Raw genomic sequence first — 12,872 nt, 5'->3', positions numbered from 1 at the left:
CGGATTTTTACTCGTTTCAACGCTTGGAAGGTCTTGCGGTCTTGTTTTATTTACTTTACAAGTTTTACTTTGTCTTCATTGACCTAGCTCAGTTACGTGGGTTACTACTACTGGGCACCTCCACCAAACCCAGCATTCCTTTAACCGAGGGAAAGCTACGAAAACTTGGCAACCGCACCGTTTGCTGTCCCTTAGATTCAACAGTCTTCCGAATGGACGTGTGGGAAGGAGAATTAAAAGAAATAACAAAACCTCGCGGTTTCATGAGTCAATAACATATCTCTTCATCTACGATGACCATCCCCCCACATTCCAACGGTTCTCGTTAGGGTGATGCTGCCAGTAACTTCGCTTTGCTGCTACTTTGCTGGTCAGGTAATGTACGCCGAAATCGTTTCCAGCAATATCGTTGCCAAATGAGAACGCAAGCTCCGTGGCTAGTTTTCGTCCCGGCGTTCCCGACACTATCGCAACGAAACGATCGCAGTTCCGAATATTCCTTCCCCATTTAGCGTAGCGACAGGCGTAATGGTCGGACTTATCAGGATGTTGAAGAGCTGGGCAACTCGGTTGTAGCGGTACGTTAGTTGTAAACGATGTAAATGAGTCTGAAAATAGTTCAAAAATGCATCTGTATGGGTTCAACGAGCCGCCAATATTATACGTTAATGTTTTGCTTCCCGAACTCTTGTTCCTGGTTGTTTACAGCAATTCGGGAGACGGGAGATATTCGTAAATTATCCAACATTCAATCGTAGAAATAAACGAAGCTAACAATATTTGAACATCAAGAAAAAATATTATATTTTCTCTCAGATTTCCCTTCTGCATTTTCAAACGCATCAGCGCATGTGTTCTAGCGCTGTTATTAGAAATTGTGAATTATGTACTTGAGACTAATATACGTCGACGACCTTTAACTCAACTTACCTGAAACTAAGTTAGCCGATTACCAGTTTTGCACATTTTCTTGTTTAGAATTTAATTTTGTACAATGTGCTTGAAGCTGAATGCATATTAAAGACTATTTTGTATGACTACAAAACAGCAGATTAAACGGTTCTCGTTGTTACGAAGTTTATGATATCTTTAGAATCATTTGGATTGCCAACTTCCAAAACTCTACTTATGTTAAGTTTCGTCGTTCAAGTATGTACAAAAAAATCCTTGTTTAAAATTGTTATTTTGTTCACTAGTTCTGACCATCATTCAGTTTGCTAATATTGTTTAATCCTCGCGTCAACAAGATAAAATAGTACGATTAGAAGACGTTATGTGTAATTTTACAAAAAAGGAAGCTATTTTTCGATTACCTTGCTCCTGTAATGTCGCCTGCCCTTATTATGAGACACAATGCCTCCTTTTGGACTACAATAGTTAGAACAATGAAGAATGTCAACACAGTGCATTTTTCTACACAAGACAATTGGTGGAAATATTGACGCGCCGTTTATTATCGGAAAAATTAAGTTCCTTGCTACAGGAAGACGAGAAAGCTCCGGACAATTATAACAAACAGATTTCATCACACCAACAAAATAGAGCGCTAATGCCTTTATTATTAAAAATGTTAGAGGCACACAATGTAAGGACGATTTAGAAGATTTTAACATGACGATTAACCACGTAAAAACTAAGATGTACCTGTTCATTGTAATTTGTAATATTACTCGATACCGATACAAACGAAAGCGAATAAGAGTTCAAGATCTTCAAGCTACAAAAACATAAACTTTATTATGTGATTAGCCGGCTAGTTGAATTTTTCCTAAAACTTTCAAACAGCAGGTACATAGTTACTTAAAAACACTTCACATTTAAAGTTAATAGATAATAAAAACAAGTTGACAAACAAAATCACAATCTATACGCACAAAACGGAAAAGTCTACTCTTTACATCTAAATTTTCGATAGCTGTGGAACATCGACAACGAAAGACTCATAGTTTTTGTTTTAAAATTAAGTGAGCGAGCATCCCGTTGTCTCATTTTGATGACCGTGTTAAATGGCTACCCAAAGCCCTCAAAGTCCGCCTATTATTGCGAGCCGAAGCTGCAAGAGCTCCGCGAAACGCTAGCAACCGCTTGGCAGTATATTTCATTTTCAACTTCTCAAAAGAAGTGGCAAAACATAACACACAACCCCTTTATCGCGATGGGATCGCTTTTATGCACAGCACAAAGCCGTATTATGTTGTTTACCATGGCCTCCCACAACAAGGGTGCCCACTTCGCGGGACTGAAGCGCAGCTACATTTAAATTCCGGGTGAGAGTGAAATAAATGTGCGCTGTCCTGTCGCTGGCTGTGGGGCGGCGCGTGTATGCAGTTCCGTACATTCGACGGGGGAAAGAAAAATGGGTCGTATAAAGTGTTATTCTTTTGTTCCCACTCGTACACCCTCACCGGCCCGGGACACAATTTCCTTTAAGAAGTGGTCGCCGCCGAGCGTCAACTGGGCGGAACTATGCAACTTCCGTTCCGCGACAACCAAACTTTTCTTTCATGCAGAGAACAATGCAAATGTCTTCATTTAGGCAAAACAATGAACATTGTAACTACAGGTCCATTTGTAGCGCGCCTGGCATCGTTTTAGAACGCCTCCAACTAAACACGTCACGAAGGACGCTGGCGGGCACCAGCTCCAACCGGTATCAGCTACCGGGCGTCTCCACCAACGGCTGGAACTGCCGTATGGTCAGTCGGTGCGGTTGAATTTGGCGCGATGTTCATTTGGCGCTGGACTCAATAGTGCTTCATTTCCAAGAACTAAGCACCGAGCTAAAAGGGAGCAGTTGTTCGGCCGACCGTTTGATGCATATTCAAATGTTCTCTCCTGGTTGGTTCTGTCGTTCAAAGGCGTCAACTGCAGGACTGTAATTTTCATTCGAAAACAAAAAACAAGAACTAAAAAAATACTTCCACAATGCGCAGTTTCGTCTGGCCGGGCATTACTATGTTTGCTGTGCCGATGTTTTCTCCTTTTCTTTTTTTTACATCAACTTTTTCAAAAACTTGTACCAGCAACCCCCAAAACGGGACAATGACGGCTCTCAGCAACAGAAGAGCGCCAGTGCAGCACAGTGAGTAGTGTGTGTGTGCGCTTAAGGAGCCATCTTCAAGCCCATTTCTTTGCACCGCGCTTTGCACTGCTTCAGAATCTTACGTACTTCTCACCAGAGTCTGTGTGCTGGGGAACCGTTCGCCGGCTAATATTCCAGAAAACCTTGCGAACCAGAATTATAGTGAAACACTTGCGCATGCGGTGGCGGGTGGTGCACATAAATATAAATGCAAATTTATACAACATTAGCATAAAAAGAAGTTTCGCTGGGAAGTGAATATTTCCAAACCGGAATAAGGAAGACGATGGATACGGGGTTGGATTAGTGTCTCACTGTTCGTGGTTCACACTGCATCCTTCATTCACGCGATTGTCCAGTTTCTCCGGAACAATTCTGTGTGAATTGTTTCGTTTTGTGCACTGGCTCTGGCTGTGAGAATTCGTTCAGTGTGGTGGAAAAAAGTCATGCCAACCGTTGATTTATTTGCAAATCGAACGACTTTTGTGCAGTGTTCAATTTATGCACGCACAAACACTTTTACGATTATCTACGCTGTTTGTTGCGTACATTTAACCCTAAGGCATGTGGGGTCACACAAAGCGAGCAATTGCAAAGTTTTACTAAACATGTCACGAACAAAACAAGGCGACGGATACTCCTTTATAGAATAGAAAAGTGCTTTGAAAAGACATTGATTGATTCCAAACCAGCAAAAAAAAAAAAAATCAAACGTCCGGCAAACATTTACAGCGAATCAAATATTTAAAAACCACCTCTCAACCACTGCACAAATTAGAGTTCTGTGTCGTGGAAAGTTCAGCCGTGCACTTGCCTTTAAGCATTTTGTTTACCCTCACCTAACACCACCAGGGCCGGGCGGGTGTCTCAACGGCGTGAATTAAACCGGGAACGCGCAACGGAAATTCAACCATCCAAACATTTTTGCTTTGCACCCGACGGTGCACAATAATCGAGGATGGCACACAATGCCATGGAAAATTAAAAATTAAAATAGAAATGGATGCAGTGCAAAACAATTTACACAAATAGCGCACCGAGTTGCACGAATGCCGCGCGAACGGGAGGAGGGAAGGTCGAAAGGGGATGTTGGTGTCTTTTTTGAGAAACGCTTTGTGCAAATGGTAAATCTGCAAACAGCAGCAGCAGCAGCAACACACACAAAAAGGGTTGTCGATCGTAAAGCTCGGTGGTGGTGGTGGTGGTAATAGCACTGCAAGAGTTCGTTGCGGGCAGCCGGGGAAAAAATGGGCCGAGTAAAATAAAATCAGGCGTTTCGTTTTTTCCCCCGCAAAATCGTCAAAGGCTGGAAGCGCATTGCATTAGCGAGTTGCTTTTAGATACTGTTTCGAGTCACTGGTGCAGGCAGATCTATTAGTGCGTTATGAATAAATAATTGGCAAAAGAAGCGCGGGTTTGATGGTCCACACTAATAGCCCGCAGGAAGGGAGGCGAATTATTTAAAGGACGATTTTCGGTTGAAAGAGTCGTTTGGAGAAAGGTTCGATTTTTTCGAAGTGACGAACTGACACAACTATCTTCTTGGACTTTTTTTGACTAATAAGTAAGTCACTTATGAGGAAAAAGTCTGCATTGGATTTGACAGCAAACCGAGAAGACAGAATCATAAAATCTCTAAGATAATAGAGCTGATTACTGTTCCCTAACAGGCAAACTCTCAAGCATTATGGCTTCGAGTTAGATAAGTTAATCTTTCGTCATGTCATGACAACCCTAGCTGTCAGAACGAAGATTTCGGTTCGAAGATGTATAACAAATGTAAAAAAAATTAATTGTAGCTTCAACCGATTACATTTAATTTGTGGCTAATTTTGAAATTTTAATTCAATTTAACGAATGTTACATCAGAATAACCAACTGCATGAAGAATGTTTTAATACATCTTCAAAAACACGGAATATTTTGGTTTCCCTTCGAATCGTTCTGAAATGTCTGCTTGATCTTCCTCCTAGTATTAACGGTTCACATAATGTGTGTGAAATTCGAAGAGTAAATACAATATATAAGATAGACGTTGATGATAATTATGATGGTGCTAATGATGATGATGATGGTGAAGGTTATAAGTCTATCCCTTTAGGATCAAACAAGTTCATACATTTGAGCCGATGAAGGGAAAGTGATTAATGGAAGAGTTAGATGCACCTGGTAAGTTTCAAATGATTTAACTTTGTTTCTTATGTTACTCCTGAGAATAATCAATAATCAATTATTTTGTTTACAACAGGACCGGGATTCAAATCCCATCCAGACCGTTCCCCCGTAGTGAGGATTGACTAACCAACTTCGTGGTATCATGAAGTGTAGAATGCCAGAAATGGCAGGCATGACCTTAAGTGGTCGTTAGGCCAAGAAGATAGAGAGAGAGAGAGAGATAGAGAGAGAGAGAATTTGCAATTCAAGGCTTTAGATAAATATATTTTTTCTAGTTTTGTAAAATTCTTTTTACGCATTTCCTTAATACATTTTGGCTAAATACTCTTCTAATAAACTCAAAATATAAACTTTTCAAATAAATTGGGGATAGTGCAATGATTTTTTTTTGTGAAAAATTCTCATTCTCATACATTTCCATCAAACTGTAAACAAATATAAAAGTAATAAAATGAAATTCCTTTGAAATATGAACAGGCCGTCCTTAGTGAATAAATAAAATTATTTTTGCGTATGACCAACATATATCATCGAAACAATTCGAAAATGCATTAAAATCCGCAAAAAATCCTTTCTTAAAAAAAAATTCCATTTGGGGACCATAATGCGAACATTAGTGTAAAAGCTAATTTAATTTCCATTTAAGATCTCTGAACTGTCTAACGGAGAGCCAATTACCAACCATGTTACCAATTTCTAGATTTAAAAAGATTTTTCTAAAAACTCGAGTATAGTAATTAGGACTATAGTATTAAAATTATTTTATTTAGTTACATTCTCCTTAATAACAAATTTTACTTCCCTGTGATACCGAAGAAGCTCTGCAATTACGGTCTTCTTGCTCATAATCTTAAAACACAATACCCAATGAATCGTTTCATGATCCAAGTGAATAACAAATCAGCATATCATCATCCGTAATGAGGTAATTTCGCACGCGAGTCTATTAAAAAAGTTTAACCCGAGCTGTCAGTTGCCAAGGTCCGCTAAGTTGTATAAAAATTTCTCCACTGTCCCGTGGATGAGCGGGGTGTGGTGTTCAATTTTGCATTTTATTAAACACACAATACTCCGGGGCGAAAACAAAACACAAGAACAACCGAAGTATAAAAACTGTAAAATTATTGCCTCACTTTCTGTTACTTTCTGCTCTCCCTCCAGAAGAGTCGCGTAACTTTTGTGAAAGCAAATGAGAAATGCTCACTAAGCAGAGAACATATTTTAGATAGTCCTCGACTCGGAGTGTCGTGCCAGTAGCTCTTCAGCGCATGCAGGGGAACCAAACAAATAGCTGAAAAAAATAACCAGCCAAGCGGCGGTGGGTGGGAAATATTAAGCGATTGAAAGGAAATGCGAACCGCCGGGTAAAAGTTTGTCGCTTCTTATTTTTTTGTAATATCCCTACCGATGGTTTATTGTTTTTGTTCGCCAAAAGCTCACTATTACGCTTTCGCCCGCGCCGCTCTGTGTCCGTGCAACGTTCGTGCCATATTTGGTTGTTGCTGTTTCACTTGACCTAACGTAACGCACAGCGTGAGCTTGTCATCTTGGCTAAATGGATAATGCTGGCCCGAGCGTTACCGCGATGGTGCGCTCCGCTAAAATTACGTGAAGAAAGTTGCACCCCGCGAACGAACAACAACCGGGCACTTGCTTGGACCCAAGTTTCCGAAACCTTCGGGCATAATTTATGCGTCATATTGTTGAAATACCACCACCAAGGTCGAAAGAATAGTTTCATACATCTTCTCTTATTCTTTGAGAGTCTTGGTGTAATAAAGGACTTAACATTGTTTGGATTTAGCGCATTTAGCCGCAACGGAAATATGGAACGATTTCAGAACGATGAATTGAGTTTTCTATTGATATATTTCACGTTCTAAGTTCAACTTCAACAAGCTTTAATCTACTTTTCTGATTAAATTCAGTTAAGTTAATTCTCGGTGAAAGCCCATGATTATGGTTGAGTTGTTACGCTTGAAGACCTATATCATGTTTAATAGTGCCCTGTGTTTGCTACCTGCCCTGAAGGTAATTGGGTCATGCCCTGATGATTGTGAGTGTGTGTGTGTGTGCAATATACATGAAACGAACATCAACGGCACATCTGTTAATGACAGTAGGCTTTTCTTGTTTTCCAGCGCGTAATGTTTACCATTTGAAATTATTTCCTTCTCCTAAAACATTTAGATTTCCGAAAACGTTGTGCTCTTTGTTGTTGTGGATTACAAATTGTAAAAGTTAAGAATAATAAACATTAATGATTTTTTATGTTTGTACAATGATTTGTAGAGATTAATCTTTGCACTCACATTAAAAGTAAAAAAACGCACGAGTTTTAAACACTAAACAACGCACCTGAGATAAAGTTGCTGTTTGCAAAATTAAAATTCAAATCCTCCAAATGCTTTAGGATAAGTGAAATTGAAATTCATTTATGATAAATTTTGCATCTTAAAAACAAAACGAAAACTGCATCCTATTTCTATCATTTAATAGCCACCACGGGGGGTGGGAAACCAAAACTATGGAATGCTTTCCATCAAATGGTGGAAAACACGCCATTCCGGTTTATTAGCATAATATGAGGAAATACTTTTAATTAATCATGCAAATCACTTCTCACGTCGACAGCATCATCAACGTGGGGGAAAATTTTCTGCATAATTTGAACAGGCGCGAAGAGCTGTGCGCCAACGGTTCCAGAATCGTTTATCTTGAAAATTGGTATCCTAAATTGGCCCTCAATCTTCTAGCAGGCGAACGTTGGTGTGAAAAGTTTAGCCACAAGTTGCCGCTAGATTCCGGCCGCGGGTGGGTGGTGCAGTCTCGACCGCGAAAATGGTCTCAACCCAGTTGCGGCTCTTTTCTTGGGGGCAGGGCACAACCCACAAAAGTTAGTAACGCCGGTGAATGCTTGGCTGTGCGCGGTGTTCGCACAGTTTGGGACACAATTTGTGCACATTATACATAACTTGTCACTTACCTTCATAAACGGTCAGCGTCGCCTCGGCCGAAACTGCATCGCCGACACCGTTCTCGGCCACACACTCGTACGGTGCATCGTCACGTCCAGCACGCACCGGTTCGATACGTAACATCGAAACTCCATTAGCGTCGTACACCGTGTATCGTGACTGGGTCACTGTAAGTATAGGTTGCAAGCGCGTGAAAGGTGGATAAAATATCGCATCTGGCATGCAATTCGCATCGGCACATTTTTTGGTTAGCTTGTTTTGGAACGGAAATAATCTGAACCGATGTGGCGTTATGCATTATTCTTGACACATTATGATTAATGGATAAGGCAAACGTATTCGTCTCGTGCGGGCAGGCTGAGCATAGAACAATGTAGACCGTAGTAGTTTGTTTGCTGATCTTAACTTACAGCGTTTGGCAGTTAATAATGTAAGAGGATCGATCCTTTTTCTATACTCTATGCACATGTGAAACGGTAAACAAAGTCAGATGACATTGGAACGGCTTTAGATGGTAGGGAAATCTATTTCCACAGCCAGCATTTATACGTGTTGGATACATGCTTACCAGAGCGCTGACAGGCCTGTTACAATATCATCAACAGCGATTACAATATCATCTGGTAGCTTTACAATAAAAGTAAATCGCTTCCCCTGTCACCTGAAGCTCTACCAATGCCTTCTAGATTTTATTACACATTTCATGCAAAACGTTTACAATAACGGAATGATGCTTTTACATTATCAACTGAAACCCTCTTGTACTAACCGGACACATGTTATATATCACACCGATAGAAGTGATGCACCTGATACTTACTCATAATCTTTTTGCTATTTTTGCGCCATATCACTGTTGGTTGCGGGTCACCGCGAGCTGCACAGAAGAAGGTAGCCACGCCGCCTACTCGTACGCCCTGGTTGACTGGCTTCTTTATAATTTCCGGGGGATCTGTAGAGTAAACAAGAAGCGAGAGGACACATTGAAATCGACGAATGGTGAAATGGGATATGTGTGTTCAAATTATACCGTGATAACAGTTGATCTTTGTAAAACAAAAGACAATGATCGAAAATATAAAAGAAAACCCATTTTAAACGAGATCCTGCGCCAATTCTTATTGGCTTAAGATTTATAAGAAATTACAACTGAAAGGATCTAGAACAAAGTCGTGTTACAAATGTGATAACAAAATAACAAAATGTGAAGAAAACAAATTAGATCGTTTCGATACTTATAAAAGAATAGTCGAAGTATTTGAGATAGTAATCGATATTACAATTGCCGCTGACTAATGCATCACACCTTGATGCATCCATCAATAACTTACGTGTCAGATAAATGAATGGAAAATCCGAAAAATTTCCATCTGCAATAGTCGGACGAACGGTAACAGAATTGAATTTCACACAGTACGGCGATTCAGCGGTGCGCAGATATATTGGCACAAGCAATTCGAAGATAACATTCACAAACGTAGTTACGCAATGTTCCTGTTTCGCACGTAAAACGACACCGTTCTACATCACTTTCCGCCTTATTGTTTGAATGGAATTCCATGCCTATCATTAGCGCGTTACAATGAGCGCCGATCGCCCAAACTCGTTACAGGTGCAATAGATTATGCCTTCCTTCCTTGTGCACATTTGAGATTTATGATGCGCTATATGTTTTATTTACGTTTCGGCAAATGTTCCGATTTATTGTTTACTGTCTTGTGGCTGAGTGGGTGTTGGGAAATGGAAGCCTAAAAATGGTTGGGAACCGCTGGGGTTGGGGATTGAAGCTGAATTCAAACATTCGAAACGGAACAGAAATTGATGACACATGTCGTGTCGCGGGAATCTGCCACTTGCCAGCTCTTGGAAAACTTCCCTAAGAAATGGAGCTTCTAGGAAATATTGACAAACACTGCGCTGAGGCATTCATATTTATTTATCCTTTTGCTTGGGAAACAATTGAATAGCTGAGGGAAGCACGCATGTTTACAAAATTTGCTTTAAATTGATGCTCGACGCCTTCCTCCTCTCCACAACAACACAAAGAGCAACACAATAATGCTTTATTTCCTATTCTGCGGTGGTTCACCAGTCGAATTCTATGGCTGCCAGCAGCTTTCTACGGACACCCGCGTGTGAACTGATCGCTCTGCGAACCGACGCAAGATTGATGACTTTTATACGAGATTTGTGTACTAATCGATTTCAGCTTTCTTTGCACGGAAACAACGGAGTCAAGCCCGGTCGCTCGACGCTCCCCCCCCCCCCCCCCCGCCCCTCTCGCCAGGAACACCGAGCACACATTCTTCATGCCGCTCAAGCGAAGCGAAAGTGATTTTAATCGTTTTCGGTTTATGTTTGTTTCTCAACACTTCTCCGCAGAAGCGGCAACACACTTGAGTGGAAGCCGTGTTTTGTTCGCTTCGGTCGAGACAATAAATTTTCCGAGCACATAAATTTGCATACGGAGGCAGGATTAAAGGCAGATTAACACCAATTTCATCTTTTGAGACAATGGATTTATTTTTTAATATTAAACTTCGTCCTGTGCGTCCTGAGGTGAGCCGGCCCCCGTAGACTTTGCACGGGACACGTAACTTTTGAGCAATTTTTGGTAACTGATATTAAGCGATGCAATAAGGGCGGAATAAAACATAAGCACAATTTAAAGCATCATTAGCATGCTCGGTGGATGGATTCATAGAGTCCTTAATTTTGCGAATCCAAAGTTGAAATTAACAATACAAGAATGCGATTTGTAGCAAGTTTGTAATAATTACGCAAAGCCCCGTTTCAAGGTATGGTTTAAAATTTCAAAGATTTTGAGTAATATGATGCTTTCGAGCCTTTCTATGTGCTCTATAACTCATCTCTCCTAAGCTTAGCCCTAATCTAGGCTAACGATGAACAAAGAACCAGCAGAAGAGATCAGAAAAGTCTAGCAAACGTACGCACCGTACTGGCGCATGCAAATAACAAGCCTAACCCACATCCACACAGCGCTGGAAGATAGCCGTCTCCAAATTTCTCAAGCAGATACCGTGCATTGATACGGTGCCGCCGGAACTGGGAGCATTTTTTTTTCGCTTCTTGCACCACAGAGAAACACGACCAAGATATTGACGAGGCCTGGCCACAATTACGGGCAGACGAGCAGAAGGCAGATTTTGTCAGCAGTTGAAAGAAGGGCAACAGCAACACACACACACAAAAAAAATGCAGAAAATGAACCTGAATCAAACCCGCGCAGTGGACAGAGGGGCATCATCACAGGGCGGTTTTGGATGGTATTCACGACTGTTTGGTAAAATGAAAAGATAATGTCGACCTAATTACGTTTTCATCTTGTTGTTTCATTTGGTACAAAGAAAAACTCGGAAGAAAGCTCGCCCGGATGAATATAATTCGAATTTCGGGGCGTGCCAGAGATCCGAAGGTGGAAGGTAGGTGGTTTGGAACAAAAACCGAAACAAAAGCGAAAAAAGGGATCACCGCGTCCTGCCCGCCGTACACGGGACCGGGACCTTCGACGCACGGCCACGAGCAGCACGAGATTGAGACAAAGAAAGAAAACCGGATTTATATGTTCCAGTGCCAGTACAGATTTGTGCCCATTGCTCTTTCAACAGCATTTCGGGACCGCTGATAAGCAGATCATCTCGCTTTGCTTTGCAATCAAATGAATGTTCAGTATAATTGCCACCACCATCTTTCGCCATTTGCATTCCTACATACAGCGGAGCCAGGCCAGCGGGGCCATCGCCATCGCTGTATTCTCTTTCGCCATCTCTTTCGTCTCGGCTCGAGTCGAGTTTAGCTGGAGGGAGGGGAGGAGTGAGCTGAGCATCTTGGCGAATAAAAATATGCGGGCCTGGTTGGACCGTAGGCGACGACGATGACGCCGCTGTAGAGCGTTCTTCTCCATGAGCCATTTTTATTCAAATTAGATTTTCAAAGACTCTTCCTCGTTTATCGTCAGCGTGGAGGAAATGGTGGCCTGTGTGGGGCTGTTTGTAGAAGCGGGCAGCCTCACACACACACACACACACACAGTGCTGGTGCGGAACCATCCGTACCACTGGAGATGTACCGATAGCAATAACTAGCCCGAAGGTCAAAGGTAAACAGTGCGCACCCAGCGGAACGAGTTCGTCGCTAGCTGCCAGCAGTACCGAGAGACAAGGTAGGATCAAACAGAATTGCTGATCAACCGCAATTAGTTCGGGCAAGTTTTGATTAGGACCCTCTGTTTTCATTTTCTTTCCTAGCCGGCCGGGCCACGCCAACGGTGTGTAACTAGTCCACGTGTCAGGCGTCCACGGGAGCCGGTTTTATGGTTACGGCTGGCTGAACCTACCTACCAATCGAAAATTTTAGAAAGGCTAATACCGGCGACAACAGCCCCGAATTGTTGTCCCGACCATTAAATGAGGATTATTTCCAAACAAACCGCAATTATCCGTGCAACAGCAGAGCGGCGGCGGTAAGCTCGACAAGCAAATCCATCCCGTGCTCGGTGCCGACTTTGACTTCCGGCGGCGCGTTTGGCCGCTGATGACCGCTTCGCTGACACGGGCGCCGTGGGCAGCCAGGCACACACAAGGTGGCGTGATAAACTGCGTGAATGGGCGCAGAAA

The 12,872-nt window shown here is 42.0% G+C and overlaps 1 protein-coding gene across 10 annotated transcripts in view; it reads right to left on the bottom strand.

Annotated features, from left to right (window-relative positions):
* LOC118511175 (tyrosine-protein phosphatase Lar) overlaps positions 1 to 12,872 on the bottom strand; it is a 242,242-nt gene that overhangs the window by 64,135 nt on the left and 165,235 nt on the right. For 9 of the 10 annotated variants that reach the window (XM_036053921.1, XM_036053928.1, XM_036053924.1 and 6 more), the window contains 3 exons: positions 9,567 to 9,605; positions 9,056 to 9,187; positions 8,244 to 8,402 (listed from right to left, as the gene is read on the bottom strand). In XM_036053921.1, coding sequence (XP_035909814.1) covers positions 8,244 to 8,402; positions 9,056 to 9,187; positions 9,567 to 9,605 — 330 coding nt within the window. The remainder of the gene's footprint in view (positions 1 to 8,243; positions 8,403 to 9,055; positions 9,188 to 9,566; positions 9,606 to 12,872) is intronic. The other variant, XM_036053927.1, reaches the window with a different exon arrangement.

The sequence above is a fragment of the Anopheles stephensi genome, chromosome 3 (genome assembly GCF_013141755.1).
Source record: "Anopheles stephensi strain Indian chromosome 3, UCI_ANSTEP_V1.0, whole genome shotgun sequence".
Lineage (NCBI taxonomy): Eukaryota > Metazoa > Arthropoda > Insecta > Diptera > Culicidae > Anopheles > Anopheles stephensi.
The sequence above is the reverse complement of the archived record's forward strand: the minus strand, read 5'-3'. Positions and strand labels throughout refer to the sequence as shown.